The sequence below is a fragment of the Xiphophorus hellerii genome, chromosome 3 (genome assembly GCF_003331165.1).
Source record: "Xiphophorus hellerii strain 12219 chromosome 3, Xiphophorus_hellerii-4.1, whole genome shotgun sequence".
In the NCBI taxonomy this organism is placed as follows: Eukaryota; Metazoa; Chordata; class Actinopteri; order Cyprinodontiformes; family Poeciliidae; genus Xiphophorus; species Xiphophorus hellerii.
The window spans coordinates 6681799-6705636 of NC_045674.1; the positions used below are offsets into that span (position 1 = coordinate 6681799).

Here is a 23838-nt window from a genome sequence, read left to right on the forward strand (position 1 = left end):
CTTTTTCCTTCCATCGAAGCAGGATTTCATTTCACAGCAACTACCATGTTGTTAGTGTGAAAGCTGAATCTCATTTGTCATGTCTGCAGATCTAACTCTGAAATATTCCCGAACGTTTTACGGAGGTAAGAGACTAGTGACCTTCTGGACTGCATCTGCACTGTTACATCGTTAGTAATCTCTCTCTGGGGAGGAAGAAAAAGTTCTGCGGCGTCTTCAGACTGCAAGGCCGGCGCAGTGTGTGTGCTGAGAGTGAGAGGAGAGGCTGTGTGAGTGCTGGCTGCTCTCCAGGTTCTGCAGATCCTCCATCATCTCCTCGATCAAAGGAGGCATGGAGCCGGGGATCTCCATCTTCAGTGTCACAACGCGCTCTGCTCCTGCAGGAACGCACACAACGCGTTTCAATACACCTGAAAGTTACGGTATTTTTAGGACTATAAGCTGTTACTTTTTTTCCCACGCTTTGAACCATGTGGCTTATAGCCCGGTGCGGCTTTTCTATGGACTTTTCTTCAACCGCCAGGGGGCTCTTTAGCAGGAAGGGAAACATTGGAAAACAAAGAAGAAAGTGCTATTGGCAGACACGACTGAGAAATGTTTTCAAACTTATACCCTCTCATCATGGAAACCACACAAAGAAGTTCATATGATGCAGCTTTTAAGTTGAAGGCTATCGATCTGGTAGTGCAGGAGAGAAACAGAGCCGCTGCACGTATTAAGCTCAGCATGAACGAATCCATGGTTCGGCGTTGGAGACGCAGGGCTGCGTCCTTAATATATCCAGCAGCTTTATTAAGTGAAAAACCGAGAAAGGTTGGAGATACCAGCGGCTTATATATGTACGTTTCCAGTTAAAAAAAAACAAAAAACAAACTTTGTAGATGCAGCTTATAGTGAGGTGCGCTCTATAGTCCGGAAAATACGGTAGGCTAAAAAAAAAAAAGAACAAATATCAACATCAGCGTATCCGTGCTTCCTTAAATGCCTTGTATTGAGGCATGTAAAATTAAGACCTTAACATATCAAAGATTTATTTTTAAAAATGTAAGTTGGCCTTAAATGTGTTAGTCACAGTAAAATCTTGTATTGTATGTAGTTTATTTTTATTTATTGTTATTTCTCTGGATTTTTCTGTCAGGCAAAAGTTTTAGTCGCACTGGCAGTTGAGGCTACCAGTAGCTAGCTAGCTAGCTAACAAGGCTACTAGCACCCTAGTATTAAATTAAGGAAAGTTCTGCATTCAAAAAGAGTTGTCAGGATTTTTACCACATGAGGTTGTCAACATCGCAAAGCTGCTATTCACCCTCATTCAGAGGGTAGAGTACAGAAAACATGTACTCACGTAAGAGTAGCACTACTTAAACAAATCTAAAAGTCAAAAAGTATTATAATTATCAATCATTTAATATCTAAAAATTATATCATCAGCTGGACCAAAATATAAAGTGAACACTTTGGTAATTTTAAAGACCAAAATGATTCATAGAATTAACATAATTAGAAAATAATTAAATCAGGCCAAAGAAAATATTTCCTAATAATTTTCTTTCACTAAAAAGCTGATGAAACTTTAAAAAACTGCAGGTGTGTGTCTGGAGGATCTTTGGATTGTTTTTCATTCAGTGGGTACAAAATCCAGAAATTTAACTCAAGTAAGAGTAGAAATACTGCACAATAAAATTACTAAAGTAAAAGTAAAAAGTACTGCATAGTAACAATACTCCTAAAAATAACTTTTTCAAAGTTAATTGAGTTGAATAGTTGAGTTACTACCCAACTCTGCTCTTATTGCAGTTCACCTTTTTGACAGTAGGTGTCCCTATTAGAATAAAAATAGGGATAACAAGTTGTAGCTATATACTGTATATATACAGGGGTTGTCCAACCCCTGTATATATATATATATATATATATATATATATATATATATATATATATATATATATATATATATATATACTGTATATATGAGACTTTTGTACAAACTTTCTAGTTCTGCAACTTCTTTTTTGTTTTGGAAAACAAGTACAAGTAGCGATACTTCATAATAAAATCACTCAAGTAAAAAAAAAAATACAGTGTAGTAAAAATACTTCTAAAAGTAATTTTAAAAAAAAGTTACTCAAGTAAATGTATCTGAGTAAATGTAACATTTGTTACAGAAAACGAGGGTAAGATTCTTGATTTAATTAAACGTTTTGGTTGTTCTCACCTTTAGCGCTGATGCTGCGCAGGTCGGTGATCTTCATCAGGGCTTTGGGGAACATCAGGGGCATGCTGGGTCGGCGCCGCCGCGAGTAGATCTTCAGCGCCTCCAGCAGCGGCTCCTGCAGCACCTCCACCTTTGACGGCTCCTCCAGGTCCTGGCGATCTGTTTGCCACAGAGACGCGGTTACTTCAGGCGGCGGCGAAGCGTAACTCACGTGTGAGGCGGGCCGGTACCTCCGGAGACGAGGCAGATGGCGCTGAGCAGCCCGCTCTCCGTCTCGTCCATCTCCAGAGGAAGCAGCTGACCGGCAAACGTGAAGACCTGGTCGGTGAGCGGCCCAAAGCCGGCGTTGTGGATCTGAGTGCGGGTCAAAGTCAGGCCGTCGGAGAACGTCATGGTGTCCTGGTCCGGAGTGTAGCGAGTGCAAATCCTGAGGATCTGAGACAAGAAGAGAGAAAATATCACTGCTCACACAAAGTTAGAACGATTTATTTTATTCATTCATTTCCTCCTCCTTCTCTTATTCTTTCCTTCCCTCTTTCATTTCCATCCTTCCTCCCCTACTTCTTTTTCTACTTCCTTCCTTCTTTTTCTCCTCCTTTTTCATTCCTTTCTTCCTCTTTTATTCCATTCTTTCCCTTTTGCCTTCATTTCTTCTTTCCTTTCTCCTTTTTTCCCTTGTCTCCTTCTTTCCTTCCTTTTCTTTATCTTTCATTTCCTTTATCCTCTTTCCCATTTTTCCTTCCTTGTCTCTTTCATTCTTTCTTTTTCTCCTTCCTTTGCTCTTTTTTTCCTCCCTTGTTTTTCTCTTTCTTCCTGCCTTTCTTGGTTCCTTCCTGCCTTCTTTCTTTGCCTTTTTCCTCTCTTCCTTTTCTCCTTTTTTCCCCTCCTTATCTGCTTCCTTCCTCCATTCCTTTTCTCCTTCCTTTCTTCCTTCTTTCCTTCCTCCTTTTCTGATGTAAAATTAAATGTAATCGTTCTAAGCCAAAGCACAAGTGAAAACTAAAAATTATGACATATATCTTTTATTATTCATATTTACATGCTATAAATCTAAGTTTTATTCAGAGAATCAGAAAGAAATCATGAGCAGCTGTCGTTATGCGTGTTTGTTCAATATGCCATATTGACCGGTTACTGGTATTTTTGGTAATTTTGGTCCATTTTCAAACGTAGATAATGACAGTTAAACATGAAGGTGAATAAATGCCCTCAGTGTGAAGCAGATAAAAACAGATCTGGTTACCAGGATGTCAAGGCAGGCGGCTTTCAGCAGAGTGATCTGGTCGGCGATGGTCAGGCCTGTGAAGCCTGGGACTCTCTTGGCGAACTCCACCACCTTGATGATGCACTTGGTGGCAAGCTCGCTGAACTTGTCCCACAACCCGAGGTCCAACTGGATCCGGTGGTCTGAACTGGAGTTCTGTGTGAAAGAGTAAACAGTGTCTTCAGTCTTCAATGGATACATGAGGAGTTTAAAATTATCAAAAACAAATTCAGGGTATAATTATTACTGGGATTTTAAAAAAACTGATGATATACACCTCCTGCATCATCATTCTAAGTAAAAAGTAACAAGTTGGAAAAAGTTGTTTTGGTTTATGAATGCTTTATAACTTTTTCTTACTTATTTCTTTAGATTTTTTTTTATAACACAGTCAAATGTTCTTGTAATCTTTAAAAAAATGCTGATCAATAGTAAGCCTGTGTCACTGAAGGATTGTATTTTGCTTTTTTGTTATTCATTGAACTTTTACTTAAACATGGGTAGAAAAGCTCTACCACCTGATGTTAAGCAGCCAAAATACAAAGAAAAACAATATTATAACTTCAGAGAAATGTTTATCAAGATCACTTTAAAATAGTGACGAAAGTACGACTGCTTGGAGGGAAATTTTACAGAACCCAGGGTGACTGGAGTCTTATAAATGTCTTAATGCGGCTTGTTTTTCTTCAATGCTGAACTTAGTGTTTTACATCAGGCACCTTGTTAGGCAGCTAAGGGGTCTTCAGGAATACGTCGAACCGTTAGGGCAGTTAGTTAACAGTTCGTTAACGATCGTTAACCAATGCTTTGATGTGTAAATTTCGGCGCTAATTTTAGCTTTGTCACTTGTTTATTTAATGTTTTTAATTTCTGCTCTATTATAAGCTGGCATTACCTTCGTAACAGTGTTTGTTTGATGCTAATTGGCTAGCCTTCTGTTATTTTTCAGTTGAAGATAAGTTCAAATTAGCATTAACTTGTAAATCAAGTACATCTTCTAATTCATATTGTTTGTTTATTTCAGCTACCAGGCAAAATCAAACAGAAAATAGAGAAACTCAGAAAATAGGCAATCCATATTGTAAATTAATCTGATGTAGCAGATACACAGTAAGATGTCTCACTACAAGCAGAATTTTATTTTGTCTATAAAAAAGCTTACTTTGGTAAAAAATAAATAAAGAAGTAAAATTCTCACACATGAAAGGAATTCCATTGAGATTCCAGACCAGGAAGTGGCATTTCTAAAAGATTCCCAGGCATTCGGTAGCCTAGTAATGTTCCCTTTGACACAGAAAAACAAACCACAAGTATGTGGAGCATTATTATGTTCCAGGATATACCAGAGTAACTTATGTAACAGTGATGACTGTACTGTAACCTGTCAGGCTTTCCTAATACTCATGGGTGTGTGTGACTGAACTAATCACACAAAAATAGTTTACAATGGATGACGAGGCAAATTTGTTCCTGCTTGTATTAATTCATATTCTGCTAATATATAAAAAAAAGACACGTTCAAAATCAACCCCAGCTCTAAAGACAACAATACAACTTAAACTTTCTTCTGTAGTTTTAGATTAGATTGTTGTCTTTTTAAAAAAATTTAATCTCTACTCGAATGATTTGACGCTATTAATCACGCAGTCCACAAATATGACGTACAAATACGACACAGACAAATTCAGTAGCGTAAAGAAAGCAAAAGATCACGTTTAAAATTTGCTACAAGCACACAGGGCAGGGGTCAGCAACTTTTTCCATTCAAAATGACACTTTTGCCCCTGCTGCTATGAAATAAAATTAATTTCTACATATGTACAAATAGTTTTACTCTGAAAGCTAACAATGTTAAATTTAACTTTATTTCTGTTTACAGATTGTGCAACGGAATCCTTTATTACAAAAGAAACACAAAATGTTCTAGAATCTGGTGAGTCTGTTCTATAAAGATGGATAATGAAGAAAGATAGCTAGCTTAGCCTCCACCTAGCTACTTTGAAAACATTGTTGTAGATAATAAAAGAAGATTTTGCACAGGAACCTGTGGAAAAACTCCTAAAAGTTATAATTTCTGGTTGCATCCATAACCAAGAACATGTCCTCCACAGTGGAGGGTTGTTTAGTTCCTTTAGCTAAATTTAGGATGCATTCACACCAGCCTCGTTTAATCCGCTTTAATTGAACTCCGGTTTGTTTGCCTAGAAAGTCCAGTTGATTTGTGGAGGTGTGAATGCATAATCGATCTGTGGTGCAGACCAAGAAAGCAAACTCAAGCAGGAAGTGGACTACAGTGCAGTGCTTTCTGGGTAGATACAACCAACACAAACATGAGAGTCTATCGCTAACTGGAGAAATAGCAAAAATTATTACAACTGATCAAATCTAACACCAATCCATTTTTGTTCACATTTTGTGAAGAAGGAACTTGAGCTCAGTGTTTTTTTGTTTTCTTGTTTTTTCCTTCTGTGGATTTTAGTGCAGCGCCACCACAGGCGAGGAGGGGAACAGGTTTTTCAAAGTGTCCGTGTCATTTGATACAGTGCGGTGTGAAAGCGAACCACAGCAACTGAAAATGTAATAAATATTGCAGTTTTGGTCTTCAATATAACCAAGTCCACTGCAGTCATGAAAATATTAAAAGTCTACAAAAACAAATTTTTCTAATTTGTTTTTGAAATGAGCACCGTCTGCTTTGCTCATCCCTGAGAAAGAAGAGCCTAAAGAACCGGCGACCCGCCAGAACCGCACACTGTAAAAAGCTCAGGCGGGCTCTTAGAACTACGGGAGGTTCAAACTCCACTCATTCATGTTTAGCTTACAGAAAAACGGCAACCCGTGAAACAAACAAAAGCAAACTGACCAATCAGATTTAGGCTTTGGCGTTTCCCACCTCACCAACTTAAAACTCTGAACTAAGAACTTCTGTTCACATAAAACCAATTAACCATAGCTGTCCTGATTGATAACTATTGTGAGTAGTCCCTAACATTAATATGATCAGGCAGCATGGAATCATGTTTACATATATGAATTATTGTTATAAAGGCTGAGCCAAGAAATATTTACGTCTGTATCAAACAAGTAGCCCTTCGTGTTGCTCTGTATCCGTGAAGTAGCTCCCAGTCTCAAAAATGTCCTGGATCATTACAGGGCGGTCAGAACACTCAGTTATTATCCAAAATGATGTAACAACAAAATAATTTCTGTGGCATGATGCGTGTTGTTTCAGAAAGTGCAGATAAACAAGGTCATGAGAAAAAAACTGCACTACAAGAGAGTTGGACTAAAAAAAACTGCAACAGACCTTTAAACGTGTTAAAATCTGTCCTTAAAATTAAGGATAGATTTTAAAAGAGCAGACAGAAAACTACTAAAATTAAAAATAAGTAAATATTAAAGCACTGTAAAAATGATTCAGTCTGGTTTATGCAGCTTCATAAACTAATTTAACAAGTAATGCGGAACATTATCTTTTATTTTTAAAGTGACAGGACAGAACAGGAAGCATTGTTTGAGTCCAGCAGCGTTTTATTCCCATCCCATTTCCTATTTTTAGCGTCGATCACTCCCAGTGACTCACTGAACCACAGTTATGTAACAGAACAGTGTTTTTGTAAAGGACACTCCAGAACAACACGCATCCCTTTAATTAGTGAGTCATTATTACAGAAACCTGTTGTCTTCCTGTAAGAGGTGGATGCTCCTGATTTGTTGCATGAAACGTCTCGTATTTGATGTAATCAATACAAAAATCATCGTTTGTTGAAACTTTACTTATTTAAAGATGCTTGTTGGTATTTATTTTCTTCTTAGTGGTTGAATGAAAAAGGAAAGATGTGCTTGTATATTTGCTTAAAAGTAGGTTTTAGCTACTTTTAAATAGCTTTTAATTAGTGTATAAACCAACATAATGTTGGTTTATGTTGGGAATCGTGTCGAGGCAAACATGTGGATATATTGACTGTAATGCACCGTTTACACACGCAAACACAGAGAGTCAGTGGAGTTTTCTCAAATTTATAAATGATCATTTTTGGTAATATTAAACCGTTTTCATGTGGATGAGAAGACAAAATACATAAAAATGTATTTGTCTCTTTAGATGTTTGACTCTTTGCTGATGAGGCCTGACAGAAAAAAATCAAACGGAAAATAATTTTGGAGATGCTGCTGCTAAAGGCAGCTTTTACAACTGAGTCAAAGGGTGTACTTACTTTTTAAGACAGATTTAAAGTAGATTTTATTTTGTTGTGGTAATTATAACTCAACAACTGCTTTTGTAGTTGTATGTAATGTAATACTAACCATTTATCTTTAATTTAAGTACAACTAAAACAATACTTTAATTACATAACAATTATTGCACACAATTCTACGCCTGTTTGCCGAATTTGAAGACTAATTAACAAACGAGAGACATTTCCTTCGCTGCAAAAACACAAAATCTTACCAAGTAGTTTTGGTTTAGTTTCTAGTACAAATATCTTAGTACGCTTGAAATAACACTAAATCTACTTACAGGTAACGTTTCAGCAACACAGAGAAGCTTGTTTTAAGTAAATAATTCCTTAATTTTGATTTTTAAAAGTAATAGTTCCATTTGAAGATTATTTATCTTCTAAAAAGACTTTTTTCCCTGTTGTAAGTACTTTTTCATCAATATTAAGGAAGCGCTTATATATCACTGAAAAGTTACCTGTAATTTAGTTTTGTCTTAAATCTAATGTACCAAGAAACTCGACCAAAAATACTTGGTCGATTTTTCATTGTTGGAGTCGGAATCCGTCGACTTCACTGATCTGACGGTTTCATCTGGAGACGTGAACCAGCAGCGTCATCGGCTCAGCGGGGGCTAATGACCAGCCAATCAGGGCCATCAGAGGGACTGGCGCCATTATCTGGACAACGGACGTTCAATTTGTGAGACCTTTGTTCTGCTCAGAGACGATCAAAACCCATCCCCATCGTCAACATTAGGTGGAGACGTCCAAACCTCATCAGAATCACACCCTCCAAAGACGCAGAATGGGTGGAAATGAAATAAAACGTTTTCCTTCTTGCAGCTGTGTTGTGCTGCGTTTCCTCGCTGCAGCAGTGATTCGGACAGAAAGTGACAGGAGCAGGCATTTGTTCGGTCACTCTTCCGCTGAGCTCTGACCTTTCAGAAACGAGAGGCTCTCCAAATAACGACCAGATCTGCAGAGCTTTAAATGCCGATTATCTTAAATCCCTCCCTGCAGCGGATCACAGCAGACGCCCCGACGTCCAACCACAATAATCCCGAACAGGAAAAGCTCTACATGCTCAAAGGTCGACGGCTCACAGCCCTCGGTGTTTTAGCTGCTTCTCTGGATATTTTATATGCTTAAAGCCATCCTGTTGTTTACATTTTTACCTCAGTCTGGTTTTTTTGTACAAAGAAATACTGCTTCTATGTCTAATTATACACTGTAAAACATTTGAGTTGAGTCTACTATCTTCTACTCTTTAAGTCAATAAATTATGAACAGTTCAGGACACAAGACTCACAATGGAGTCATAATGGATAAAAACAGCTGGACATGGAGGAACTGATTTGATTTCTCTGTTTGTGTAATTCTGTCTATCCCAACAGAATTAATGTTTTTTGTTTTGGACTCACTGTGGTGTATTTCCCCAGCTGGCAGAGGGAGGGGAAGGTCTCTCGATGCGCCCTGCAGATCTTCTCCACGATCAGGCCGAGCTCGGCCGTCAGCTCGTACGTCTCCATGACGGTCATCTTCACCGCTTCCTTCTTACCTCTCCGCCTGTTTCTGTCATTTCTCACCGCTGGGAAAGAGGAATGAAAATATTTCTTTTTTAAGTTTCCAGAATACAGCATTCAGGGTTGTTCAAAGTGTGGCTTGGGGGCCATTTGTGGTACCTGGACTGATTTTGTGAGGCCTCTGACAAAATCTATTATGCTTCCTTGAACCTGTTAGGACAGGTGTTAAACATATTCATTCATTCCTTAGATATTTAGATTTCTGCTTGGTCAGTTGAGGTCCTTCATAACAATGAGATGTTTTAGGGCGTCTTGTCACTTTAAATCCAAATAATCTGCTACTGGTCGCGCCCTCCACTCAACGCTTACGCTTGCATGTGAAAATTGCTGAAAACAAAATTGCAATTATACAATCGCACATCTTTGAAAAGCATTAGTTGAGCCTCCTGCACAACCAACAAGAATAAAAAAAGTGGTTTCTGGAATGTAAGTCAACAACTGCAGTCATTCTAAAGCGATAAAACTAGCTGACCAAACGTGCTGGAGCGCAGCGTGGGATGCTAGTTTACTGGGTTTGGCTGTGGTTGCTAGGCAACAGTGCTGTGCCTCTTGACTGTGTCTTAACTTTTGAAAGGGCTCATTTTACAGACACCAAGAAACATTAACTTATTGCCAAAAATGTCTGGGTGTTTTTTAAGTACGTGGGCTGCTTTTATAAGCATTTAATACCCAAAAGGAAAAATAAAAGGACTCAAAATGCAAATTTTGAATAATGGGTTTAAAAATGGTTCACATTTTGCCCCCCAGCACAGGTGGTGAGTGCAGATGTAGATATTTTTATTTATTTTTAATCATTGCAAAGTTATTCCCAGAATATTAAAATCTTCTGACATTGGAAAGATGCAGGTACTTAACAAAATGTTCATCTATTAATAACCACACTTTTTGTACAAATGGCCCACTGCAGCAACGTCCTAGCTGCATTTTCAGATTATTAATCAAGCCTCATTTCAGCTTCGTGACAAATCACCCAGGAATAAATTACACTGAACTATTTCCAGCCACTAGAAAAGTGAGAAGCCATGCACAACAGAACCATTCTTTCAAATCCTGTTTAAAGAGTTCACTATAAATAAAACCTGTTAGAACAAGCTGAGGATCCACAGAAACTCCTATCAGTTTATCTAGATAAACTCCTAGAAATTACTTTTGTTGTTTTGTTTTTCTTCAGTTTTTTGTTTTGTTTGTATTTCTTGTAATTCACGCAAAGCACTTTGAAATACCTTGTTGCTGAAAATGTGATATTTAAATAAAATTACCTTACACACAACTTTATTTAAATAACACCTTTCAGCCAGAGGCAACTCAAAGAAACAAAATACAAGAAAAAAAAAAACAGAGATTAAAATTAGACAGATTATAAACGTTCTAAAAAGAAGCATAAGTAAATAAATAATTTATAATTTATTTAATAATAAATGTATTTTTAAAAACGTTTCTACTAAATACTAGAAATGTTTTTTAAAACTAGTCCTTCAGCTTTGTTTTTATTTTGTCCAACTCTCGTCTGCGTCAGTGAAAGCAGCTTGCAGGTAAATATGCAGGTTAGTCTTTCATAATCGCTTTGGCGTCGACACGTTTTGGGTCGCCGCGCTGATTTGGCTCAGGCAGCTACGCACATGTCAGGGAAGCTCAGGATTACGCAACAGCTCAGCCTCTACCTTCCTCCCTCCCTCCAACCGCCAGCGGCTCCTCCTCCTCCTCTTCCTCCTCCTCCTCCTCCTCCTCTTCCTCCTCCTCCTCCTCTCTGGATGCCCTACATCCAGCAGTCATTTGGTAAACAGACAGCGATCGTATTACACACTTACTGAGCGGCCTGGGAGCAGTTACATGGCGTACAACTGTCTCATACATGTGATGTGCTTATGTAATGTGTTTGCGTCTGAATGTGGGTGAGTAACAATGAGAAAATGAAACTGGGTGGATCCTCCGTCCTGCAGCCTCCCCGTGTCGTGTAACACATTCTCAGTTATCGAGGTCACCGTTTCGCACAGCTCCGCGTTTCAGTTGTTCGCTGCAGCGCTGCTCAGACTTACTTGGTGCATGTTTTTGTATTTAATCTAAACATTTCTGACGTTTTTCAAGCAAATATTCGACTTTTCAAACTCTGAAATTTTATAGTTTTTTTTAAAAGATAAAATTCTGAGAATAATCTCATAATTTTAGTTTTTCTAGCAGATATTAACTTTTCAAGTTCAGAAATTTTTTGATTAATTTTAGAAATTTTCTACAAAAAAAAATCAACAAAATTTCATTTTTTTCTGGCAAATATTAAACTTTTCAAAGTTAGAAATGTTGTTTTTCTATAAATTTTTTAAAATTAATCTCAAAATGTCAGTTTTTTCTAGCAAATATTAAACTTTTCAAACTCTGAAATTTTGAGAATTTTTTTTCAAAGTTTCTTAGATTAATCTCAAAATTTCAGAGTTCATTCTTGCAAATATTCTTCCCTGTTCAAGGCAGCATAATAGGTGATCTTGAGCAATGCAGATGATAATAGATTGATTATTTGTTTTCAAAGTCAAATGAAATCCTCGGTTAAACAAAAATAATGTTGAGTCTAAATGTACCAGGTGTGTTAATATTTTTATCCTAACTCTAGATTGACGGTACAAAGTAAGTCGTGTTCAGTTCTGAATGGTGTCTGCAGCACTTTATGCCGCGCTGCTTTCAGCTCTGATAACCTCAGCCAATACAGGACAGGAGAGCCTGGATGCAGCCTGAAAGGCGAGACTCAGGGCAAAAACTCCTTCCTGTCCTGAATGCGACGCCGTAAATGGGCCACTCGGCTGAATGCTTGATCATTTGTACCCAGGCAGAGTGTTTCAGACAGAGGAGACGTTCGGTTCTTTGCTCAGTGGACTGTTCAGATTATACAACAGTTGGAGCTGAAAGGACGAACTCCTTTGGCTGGATGCACCGAAGCTTCAGGCTGAAGAACGTGAATGAGCTCTGAGTGGTTTTAAAAAAAAGGAAAATATCCTTTGAAAACAGATGCTTGTTGATCTTTATAATGGGTGTTTGCTCAGTAAATGGAGCTATTAATAACGACTCTCTGTTTCTTAACGTTTAAATTTTAAGTATGTTTAACATTTACGATGGAAGATTAGGACCACTGTTAGGATTAAATTTATGAAAGCTTTGGAAATGTTTGCTTTGGCTTTTGTTTTGCATTTATTTTTTCATGTTTATAATTTAAATTACTGTTTCATGTCATTACTTGAATTACCTACATATGGTGTTAATATATTGTTGTGTTAAAAATGAGAAATAAATCATAATTAAAATTTCTGCCAGAAAACTAAAATGTTCTAGAAAAACAAAGGAAATTTCTGACCTCCAAAACCTGAAGATTTGCTAGAAAAGACTCAGAAATTGTAAAATTATTCTCAGAAATTTTCTAGTAGAAAATGTCTTTATTGTTGTGTTAGAAGTTAGAAATGAATCATATTTAAAATTTCTGCCAAAAGACATTTTCTAGAAAAATCAAGGAAATTTTTGATCTACAAAATGTAACATTTGCAAGACGTACGAATTTTGAGATTAATCTCTGAAATTTTTTAGAAAAACCAACAAAATTTCAGAGTTTGAAAAGTCAAGATTAAGCTAAAAAAATTCTAGAAAAAAACAATTAAATATATGAGTTTAAAAAGCCAAATATTTGGTAGGAAAAACTGAAATTTTGTTGTTGTTTTTTCTAGAAATTTTCTGAAAAGCCAACAAAATTTCTTATTTTGAAAAGTCAAAACTTTGCTAGAAATAAATCTCTGAAATTTTCTAGAAAAAAAAGAAACAAAATTTTAGAGTTTTTTCTAGTAAATATTTCACTTTTCAAAATAAGAAATGTTATTGTTTTAATATCAGAAATTTTGTAGAAAAAACTGAAACATTTCTGAGTTTGTGAAGTCAAATATTTGGTGGAAAAAACTCTGAAATTATGAAATTAATCTCTGAAATCTTCTAGAAAATAATGGAAAGTTCTGAGTTTCGAAAGTCCTAACACCCTAAACATTTTTTTAGATTAATCTCAAAATTTCAGGGCTTTTTTTAGCTGCTCTCTGCCTGCATCACCTTGAGTTGTTGATTGATTGGCTGCAGTTTGGATGTTAAAAAAACATTTAGTTTAATCCAATAAAGTATTTTTTATCAGCCTTAAGTGTACCTGTCATGAAAGGAATGAGAGGAATATATTATAATGTACATTTATTCTTCAAATCATGATTTTAACACCTGAATTGCAGGTTATTTTTCCCCAGTGAGTCTCTGATGGGGCTTTCTGCTGAATCAGAGTAAAACCAACACTTACACTCTTTGGACATTCCCACGGCGAAGCACTTCTGCAGGCGGCAGTACTGGCAGCGGTTCCTGGTGATCTTGTTGATGATGCAGTTTCTGTCACGGTGGCAGGTGTACACCATGTTTTTCTGCACGCTGCGGCGGAAGAAACCCTGCAGAGACACACAACAGATTATCCCAGTCAAAGGAAATACCTGTTGTAATCTTGTGGGAACTTCAAATGCTTAAAGGTTTAATTTACAGTGGAACAAAAAGTCCACACACCTTATGGCAGGTGGTTTAAAGGTGACCTGTTATGCTGCATTGAACAGGTTAGGATAGCTCTATGAGGTGTACAAAATATGTTCATTACTTTTTTTGCACAAAATCAATTTTATATAATGAGATTTTAGTCTGTTTGGTCCTCATTTTTTGAGATCTTTTCAGAACGAACTGTTTTAGGGGCTCTTGTCACTTTAAATCCAAATAAGTTGCTGTTAGCCCCTGAACATGCATCTTTGAAAAGCAGAAGTGGAGCCTCCTGTACAACCAACAAGAATGGAGCGAGTGGTTTCTGAATGACAAGCCAACACAAAACATTTGTCTTCTCCAGTAGCCATTGTACAATCAATCAATCAAAGTTTATTTGTATAGCACATTTCAGCAGCAAGGCATTTCAAAGTGCTTTACATCATATCAAACAGAGAAACACAAAGTCATCAAGTGGGGGGTTCTTGCTTTTGCATCCATAAAAGGTTTACCTGTTACACTCCCACTGTGTCATATGGAAGGAAATACCTATTGGTATTTTTATTCCCACTCACGCAGTTTAAAACGATGTAAACAGCATTTCAATGGTCTTCAGGCACGAGGCTCCGTACACATCTTTCACAGAATTTCGAGCTGGGACTCCGTCGTCCCTCACGGATTTTTGTGCAATTGCAACATAGAATCAACAATCTAAAAAAAAAACTTAACTTATTGCCAGAAAACAGCTGAGTGTTGTTTTAAGTGCTTGATTTGTTTTTAGAAGCAGTTTAGATCCAAATGGAAGAATAAAAATGTGCAAAATGTGAATTTTGCATAAGAATGAGGCCGAAGCCTCTCAGTTTCACCTTCAGTGTGACCTGCAACTTGTGCAGCTGAACTGAAATCTTTCGGGGTTGAAATTGACAAAATTAGCAAACTTTTGGAAAAACACTCCAGATCTGTCTGGACATTAGTGCCTCCGGTCCACAGATCATCCTGCAGATTTTCAACCAGATGCAGGTCTGTGCTTTGACTGGACCACATCCAAATGATACTCTTGTTAAAGCGAAGTTGTTGAATGAATGAACAAAGTTCTACCTTGCAGCCCTCGCAGGCGCTGACTCCATAGTGGTACCCTGATGATTTATCCTGACACACAAAGCAGGGCTTGTAGGTGCGCGGAGGCGGAGGAGGGGAAGGCGGACTGGCAAACAGGTCATCCAAACTGGAGCTGGAGCTGGAGCTCTGGCTTTCCACTGCTGTGAAACACACAGAGTAACACCTTACAGACCGGGAGCCTCAGCAGAACAAACCTTACACACACAGCATGTTTCTATAAAAACACAGAGGTAAAGGTAATTTTATTTATACAGCACATTTTCAGCAACAAGGAAAAGCAAAGTGCTTTACAGGAATTAAAAGGAAATACAAACAAAATAACAAACCAAAGGAAAGAGCAAAAGAAGAAAAAGCCAATAATGTTGATCCAGAGTGATTCACACAGGAGGAAAAACAAAGATAAGCTAAGAATCTTTCAGCAGGGAGACAATACCTGAGGTCAAAGTTCACCAGGACCTTTAGGATTTACTTTAGAAAGATTTCTGGTAGGATGTTGCGCAGTGGTATTACATAGGAAAACAACTAATGATTATTTTAGTAATCGATTAATCAAATATTTTGACAATTAATCGGAGGAAATTTGTTTTACCGAATCGGAATCAGATGAAGCTAAAACTACGTCACTTTAGGAGATATGGGTTAAACATATTTACAAAAAATGTTGTTTTTTTTATCTTAAATGTAAAATGTATATATTTTTTGTACAGATTTGACTTAATCGCTGCTCTGAATGTGTTGTTCTCTCAGCAAATTGCTTTTTTATTAGTTAACGGTTATTTCAATAATTGATAAATTGATTCATCCTGGTTACATACATAGCGACTCTTTGTTTTTAGGAGTTATTTTCAGACACTATGTTTCACATCCACGCTGGTATCTGTACAACTTTCCTGCTGCACAGTTTTTTACTGTCATTAATTGTAAATAATTAGTATTTTTTTAATTAATCAGCTCAGTTGCACTTTTTTCTGGACTGGTCTGAACTAGTTTTTATAATTACTTGGTATTTATGTTGAATTTTTGCCCTTACTGTGAAATATTTTTATTATTTATTCTGTTAAATTGTGTGAGATTATTTGCACAGAAATTTCCCACTGTGGGACAATAAAGGATATTTTTATTCTATTCTTCTATTTGGGGCTGTAATGATTAATCGTGATTAATCAATTATTGAAATAATTATCAATTAATTTACTAATATTGTTAACTGGTAGTCTCCAGTTCATGGGGGGGCGCTTATTTTCAGACACACTGCTTCTGTCTTTTGTACTCTAAACAAAATAAAGACACATTCCAGTTTGTTTACCTATCATGGCTGGAGGATTATAATCTGCACTAATCTCATCAGTCTTTATCTCTGATCCTGACGCAGCGACAGAAGAAGACATTCCTGCCCCCACTAAGCCTCTCAGGCAGCTTGAACTCGTTAAATGTGGAGCTATTTGTCTGGCGTACAAAGCGAGATAAAACTATAAAGTGGGACTTTGAAAAATCTAGCAGAGTGAGGACTCTGTCACCATAAATGATCCACTTAAAGAGTCACAAAGCAGCAGCTGTGAGCCAATAAAAAAACAAACATTCAGCATAACTGCAGCTACACTGCAAAAACACAAACCCTTACCAAGTATTTCTGGTTTATTTTTTAGTGAAAATATCTTTATACACTTGAAATAAGAAAGAAAAAAACGTTTCAGCAACATACAGAATGATGAAATAATCCCTTACTATTGATGAGAAAGTACTGGTTCCAGTGGTGGATTATTTTACTTAAACAAGGCATTTTTGTGATGTTATAAGTGAAATAATCTACCAATATTCATGAATATGAAGGAATTATTGACATTAATTCAGCTCCTATCTTGTTGGAAAGTTATTTGTAAGTTAGTTTTTGTCTTATTTCAAATGTCCTGAGATGTTTACATGAGAATCTTGACAAAAATACTGAAGATATAGATTTTTTTGCAGTGTAGGACAATGAGTCGTGAGCTTAAAAACTAAAAACAGGAAGAAAACTTTACATGATTTCCATGATTGCTTTTAATTTGGACTGAATCCCAGCTGACCAAATATTGTGAAGGTGAATGAATCTGAGGTCAAGCTGAACATTAATCACTGCAAAAACACAAAATCTTACAAAGTACCTTGGTTTACTTTTTAGTGCACATATCTTAGTGCAAATTAAATTAGATAAAACTAACCTGCAGGTAAATTTGTAGCAAGTAAATGATTATTTAATGAAAAAAATAATCATTTATTTATACACTTGAAATAAGTGTATAAATAAATACACTGCCAGTTCTGGCCCGCCACAGCTTTTTATGTGACCCTCTAGACTCCAAATTACTTCAACAAATCCTCAAAATTCACACAAAATCAACAGATACCCACATCTTGTTATTTTACTGCAAATCTTTATCCAAATTGGTCAAGAACAACGGACTGCTGCTTCAGGTTTACTTGATTTTAAGTTATAGTCTGTGATCGATACGGCGAGAAATAAAGTCACATTTGATATCATACATTAGCGCAAATATAAACATTCCTTACAGATATTTCTAAATTAGCATCACAAAATGTGTGATTTTGATTACAAAAAGTCACAAAAACAATCACAAAATCCTGGAGGGACAGTATTAATTAGCTTATTAATTTTAATGGGTTTTATCGATACGTCCTGGAACAACCGGCCCTTTAAGAGCATTCAGATTCTGATATGACCCAAAATGAAAATGAGTTTAACTTACTGATCCAGTGCAAATATCTCAGGACACCAAAACTAATTAACAAGTAACTTTTCAGGAAGATAGGAGCTTGTTTTAACTAATTTGTTAGTATAGATAAAAATTTACTAGTTTGACTGGCAGATTATGTCATCTGGTTCAGGATATATACAGTATACATATATATATATATATATATCACAGTCACTGAACATGTGGTGTATTTACATGTACTTGAGTATGTATATTTGGTAGCAAGGTTTTGTACTCACTCTTAGAAAAATGAAAGTCTTTATCATTATGTTTTGTTGGTGAAATGTCTGTGAAATAAATAATAATCATCATCAATTATAACATTGCATTTTTCCCATGTTATAAGTGAAACTAGCAATTTTTAATATTAATTATTTACTTTAAAAAAAGGTCCTATGTCTTCCTGAAAAGTAACTTGTAAGTTAATCTTCTTATTTTAAGTGAACTAACATATTTGCTCAAAAATACTCGGTAGGATTTTGTGTTTTTGCAGTGCAGTCGTCTTCACTCGCATCGTTCAATCAAAACTCTCCTCCCTCCTGATTTTTCTGAAGCGATCTCCTCCAGCCGGGCTCGTCTGGGTTGACCCGTCCCCTGCGTTTCTGATCACCTTCTCTGCTGCGTTCCTCAACAGAAAACTAAGAAAAGCTCTTCTGAAATGAGAAAAATGGCTCATCTCCGTCCCCTTCAACCCGCGGCCTCTAACTGAACCTGCAGTCGGCGGGTCAGATGAGGAAACCCCCATCGGGCCGACGGTTTCCCCAACGCAGAACAATACCGGAGCACGCCACGGGCCGCGCTGACTGATGAGGAGGACGAGGATGAAGGCAGCGTGGGAGGGATTTGATCAGCGGAGGGAGGTAAACAATCACCCCACGCTTGGATTAGGTGCTGCTGCGTGAACTTTGGTAAATAATCTCTGGGATTTTGTTCAAAGGCGAAACTGAAACTTCAAAAACACAAAATCCAACCAAGTGATTTTGGTCGAGTTTTTAGTGCAAATATGTCAACATGCTTGAAGTAACAGAAAGAAATAGGAGATAGTTTTACGTTCGTTTCCTTGATATTGATGAAAACGTTCTAGTTCCATTATCAGATTATTTTATTTATGACAAAACATTTTTCCCTCCCATATTATAAACAATATGCAGTGGAGCCAGAACTTTTTCATCGATATTAAAGTATTATTGACTTAAAACAAGCTGCTATGTGTTGCTGAAAAGTTACTTGTAATTTAGTTTTGCCTTATTTGAAGTGAACTGAAGTATTTGCACTAGAAACTAAGCAAAGACTGGTAAGAGTTTGTGTTTTTGCAGTGTATTTACAGAGCTACATACATACAATATGCTGACAAAAATCTTTTTTTGTTTACCTCAAACATAAAGTCTTACTTTATGATCAGTCTCACTGATTATTGTCTTTTATATATCAGATTTTGTGATTTATCTTTAAGTTTACTCACTTTAAGAGTCACATTATTAACTGAATTTGTAGCAGGATTACCCCCAGAGTATTATAAGCCTGGCAGGCCACCAGGTTTTACTTGTGCCCCACCAGGCTTAGCATTGCTGATTTATTTTTAGTTTTTTTTACGTTTGCATTTTTAAGACCTATGAGCCAATGTTCAAGCATTAATCGTCCAATAACATGTAATTATCAGGTGATATTTTAAAATTTCCTGTTTAAACATGTTTTAACTCATAAGCAGGGCGGCTGCTGGATGCCCAACCACCAGGCTGTGCAGGTTTTTAGAGGAAACCCTGTGTAGACGTGGAATAATTAAATCTGTAGCAACTAACTCAAACAAAACTGATTATAGCTTCTACAGTGAGAAGATCTGAAGTTTTTTAAAAATGTTTTACATCAATTTTATGCTAAATAACCTCAAAACCAAAATACAACTGTTTTAGTGTTTAGACCTGCTTACTAATAAATAAATTATGTTAAATTTAATTCCAATACTATTGCAATTTAAAAACATAATTTGGCATTTAAAATGATAAACTTTGAACAAAATCTGTGGTAATAACCATAAATCAAATGGAAAGATATAATATTTGTGTTATACACTATCGTAAAATAAAGAAATAAATATTAGTTGTTGAAGTAATACATCTTTTATAATAGAATAATAAGAAAATGGATCTATAGTATAATATTTAATAAAATACTCCCTGATCTCAGTCATTAAACTGTTAATCAAATCAAATCAAGTTCATTTATTTATATAAACTATTTATCCTACATTTCCTGTTGAAATATTTAATCTAAATCTAAAGATATGATTTCAACATTTAAACCTGTTTTTTATGTAAAGAGTGTTTTATTGACGTGTGTATTTTTTTATTGATCATTCTGACTAGGATTCAAAGAAAGCTGTGATTTTTTTACTCAACATTAAAAGTAAAAATAATAAATCTAAATTTAAAATATATCTAAAATGATGTAAAATATGAGAGAGAATAATTACTGTCCTGCAGTAACTATAAGAGAGTCTCGTTCAAACTGGTACATGACTGTTTTTTCAAAATGGGAAATCTGAATTAAATATTTTGGTAAAAAAAAAATATAAAAAATTGTAAAATAGAGTGAAATGTAAAAATCGGCAGTAATCATTGGAAATATAAAAAAATGTTCAGTTATTTTTTTTACAGTATTTTTGAAGGTGACTTAAAATAAATCAGGCATTTCTAAAAGTTAATTTTTGTACCATTTAAAGCTCAGTAGATCTTTACTTCCTGATTTATGAAACCAGACAGTAACTGTGTCACACATTTGGATTTTACTCCCAGTTGGGATCTGCACAGTTGATGCTTTCTGAACTGGTGCTGAACTGGTTCTCCACTTCCACCTTCACTGGAAAGCAGTCTGTCTCTCCTCTCACCTCCTGAGCCAGTGACCGTCCCGTGAACCCGCTGGTGACCCCCGGCTGACCGGCTCTGCCCCGTCCCAAACGCAGACCACCACACGGACCCGCGCTGCTCCGCGTTCACACTCTGCTCTCTGCTGACAGGCCTCACAGTGGCCAGATAACGACCGGACGGCGGGTAAAACCTCACTCTGGGTCCGGACTGGCCTTTAAAGCTGCTGCAGTAATACTTCTGAACGCTAATTTATCCCACAACACCCACTCAGTGGTTTATTACACGCTAAGGCTGAATCGATTAATCAAATTAATCACGATTAATCGATTACTGAAATAATCGTCTGCTAATTTAGCAATCGGTTAGTCAGTAACTGGAATATATAGACTAAAAAAGAGGTTTTCTGAAGGAATAAATAACAAAACTGAACAAAACAAAATATATATTTAATTTTTTCATTTATCATACAGATAGTAAGTTTTTCTGTAAAAATCTTCTAACCAGAACTCCTCAAGTAGCTTCACCTGGATCAAATTCTGCAAAATTCAGAACTGCAGTTGAATTATTAATTGGTTAATTGAAAAGAAAATATAAACAGATCAACCATACACTGTATATTTTTTTGCTGCAGATGCATCCTTTGCTACAAACGATCAAACATTCACTAAGGAAATCCTGTTTTCTTATTTTATAAAAGAAATTATTTGTTCATTTGCAACTTTAAGTATGTTTCTAATAATGTATAAAGAAAAATCTGCAGAATGTGCCATTTTAAATCCGATTAATCGCTAGATCAACAGATTAATTGATAACAAAAACAATCGTTAGTTGCAGCCCAGTTTGTATTATTACATAACATTTGCTCATCACTACTCCAGTGTACAATAAAAATTAACTGATTCTAACAGATGATAATCTAGGAAGATTTAGTTTTCTTTGAGTTTATAAGACAAATTCACTAAAAACACACACAAAGCTTCACTCATTCACTTATAAAAACGAAATTAAATTAAACATCTTAAACTCCTACACTACTAAAATATTTTTATGCTAGCCAGTTGGGCAGAATACATGTCTTTTTATGATTGGTTGAACTTTTAAAACAATTTTTCTTACTGGCTTTATGTGTTTAGATGTGTTTTGCTGCATTTTTGAATAAAATTTCACAATTTCAAACTTTTTTTGTGACAATTTTGTAAAATAGGATCAGATTATATCATTTTGTTTTAAATTAACAGACTATGAACTGCCTTAGGCAATAACTTGCATATAAGAGAAGCTTTACAAAGATATATAATAATTAATAAAATTGGTATTGTTTGCCTCATCTGTTTTTATAATTACTGCATGTAAAATTATTGTTTTATACAAAAAGCCCTATTCACAACGTAATTTTTGACTATTTTTGTAAAAATAAAGGGGAAATTAATATTAAAAAACAACAACTGCTGTAAATTTGGCATGCAAATAAAATATCAACCCACAAAGAGAAGCCCTGTGCAACCATAATATCCACTTTTTTTCCATTTTTACCCAAATATATTGTCAAAAAATAATTTTTCAATCAAAAAAATAAATCAACACGCCACATTTTACTTTATTACCCTTTACTCTCATACAGTTTTTTTTTTTTTTTTTACAAATCATTATTATTATTATTATTATTATTATTATTTGTAATGACATGCAGGCCCTTTCAGCGCAATCTGATGCATGGAAAGAATAAACAGTACTGCAAAGAAGCAGCACAGATTTTCTAATATATATGCATCAGAAAAACACATAAATTATTTTATTACTCGTTTTTTTGTGTGTTTAGACCTACACTGCGAGCACCGATGCTCCGGCCAGTCCGACTCGATCAGCTCCGGGAAGAAAGCTGCCAGATCCCGGTCTTGGTCCCGATCCGGGTCCAGGTCCAGATCCAGGTCCTGCAGCGCGCAGCCGGGGCTGGAAGTCGAGTAGAAGTCCATGATTTCTCCCGGACCGAAAACCTGAAATTCCATGAAGTCAAACATGACCTTAGCGGAGTCCTGCTGGAGAAGATGCTCTCCTCATGAAGAAGAGGGAGAAAACAGAGTCCTTCCTGTTGGTGACGACTTTCAGTTGGCTCTCCGCAGGTTTGTGGTTTACAGCCGGGCGTTGAGGCGCAGACCATGCAGCAGGAGCATCGCACTATGAGGGGCGTGTGCGCGCCGGAACAGACCTTTAATTTCCTCATAAACTGTGCGTATTGGCGCGCAGCGTGGGCACTGGAGTGGGGGAGCTTCCGCGCATCCAGGTCTGCTGGTTGTTTTGCATAACAAAGTTTACCGAACGACTTTTTAATCTTATCTCCGCTTTTTCTTTTTATTGATAAATGTCTCAACTCAACCTGCTTCGCACTAGTTATGTCACGGCGTGCGACGCTATTACCTAATGTATGCGGCTGAACTCTCCGTGAACCTCCTCCGCTGCTGCCCTTCACATGACCCAGCCTCGGTGTGACATCATCACCGGCTCTGGAAACCAGTACCAAACCTCCACAAACCAGTGCAGTGTGGGAAAACATCAAAACCCCCCATTTACGTCGAATATATTTAAAAAACATTCGTCTCTGAATTGTTTTAGACCCACAACAACAAGATAATCGAGGGAAAACCAGATGCCTACATTACCCATAATGCAGCTGTCAAAGGCAGGATTATTTGAGCTCAAATGAAGTTTATTGAAGCATATTTTGATTCGTTTTGTTAATAAACAAACAAATATAAGTCCTTTAGAGAAAAAATATTTTAAATCATCATAAAATCCATCTGTTGGCTTTGTTTCACATCTTAAACAAAAACAAGGGACAATTAAAAGGAGTGTTTTAGGTTATATATCTGCCAAATGAAATGCTACAAGCTTTATTCAGTTTAAATTTGTGATTTGATTGTGCAGAGGGTTCTTAAATAAGATGTAAGGACTGTGTGCGAAATCAACTTCCAGAAAAACTTAAACTATCAATGTTACAGTGGAGTTTTTAATCAAATATTGTATCTTTACTTTCCTTGTCAATAAACACTTTGGAAATGACAAAACCAAAAAAGACGTTGATACATTTTATAATTTTATATTAAAGATATGTTGACCATATTTAAAAGTTTTCTGTGTATAATGTCTGATTTAAATGATACTTTACTTTAAAATCAACTGTTTTATTCTTCTTTGGTCTTCTATTTGAAAGTATTTAGCATAAACAGAAGAAAGTACACGTTCATAAAATCTTAAATTGCTTTAGGATATGCTGCAAACTCCCTTAAAAATGGCTAACT

The 23838-nt window shown here is 36.2% G+C and overlaps 1 protein-coding gene across 1 annotated transcript; it reads right to left on the reverse strand.

Annotated features, from left to right (window-relative positions):
• Positions 1–23611, reverse strand: LOC116716964 (retinoic acid receptor beta-like). The gene is made up of 8 exons (XM_032557995.1): positions 22368–23611; positions 14905–15065; positions 13589–13730; positions 9121–9287; positions 3456–3632; positions 2443–2647; positions 2213–2371; positions 1–377 (listed from the first exon to the last, which is right to left on the reverse strand). The coding sequence occupies exons 1-8, from the start codon at positions 22558–22560 to the stop codon at positions 217–219; spliced, it is 1365 nt and encodes a 454-aa protein (XP_032413886.1). The 5' UTR covers positions 22561–23611; the 3' UTR covers positions 1–216.
• Positions 23612–23838: the final 227 nt, after the last annotated feature.

What these genes read in the sequence shown, in the direction of transcription:
- LOC116716964 (XM_032557995.1), bottom strand. Translation starts at nt 22,560, where the DNA reads ATGTTTGACTTCATGGAATTTCAGGTTTTCGGTCCGGGAGAAATCATG. An exon ending in AGCTGGGGAAATACACCACA is followed by an intron (nt 3,633 to 9,120) that starts GTGAGTCCAAAA and finishes TCTTTCACACAG; the next exon opens with AACTCCAGTTCAGACCACCG. An exon ending in CCGCCTGCCTTGACATCCTG is followed by an intron (nt 2,648 to 3,455) that starts GTAACCAGATCT and finishes TTCTTGTCTCAG; the next exon opens with ATCCTCAGGATTTGCACTCG.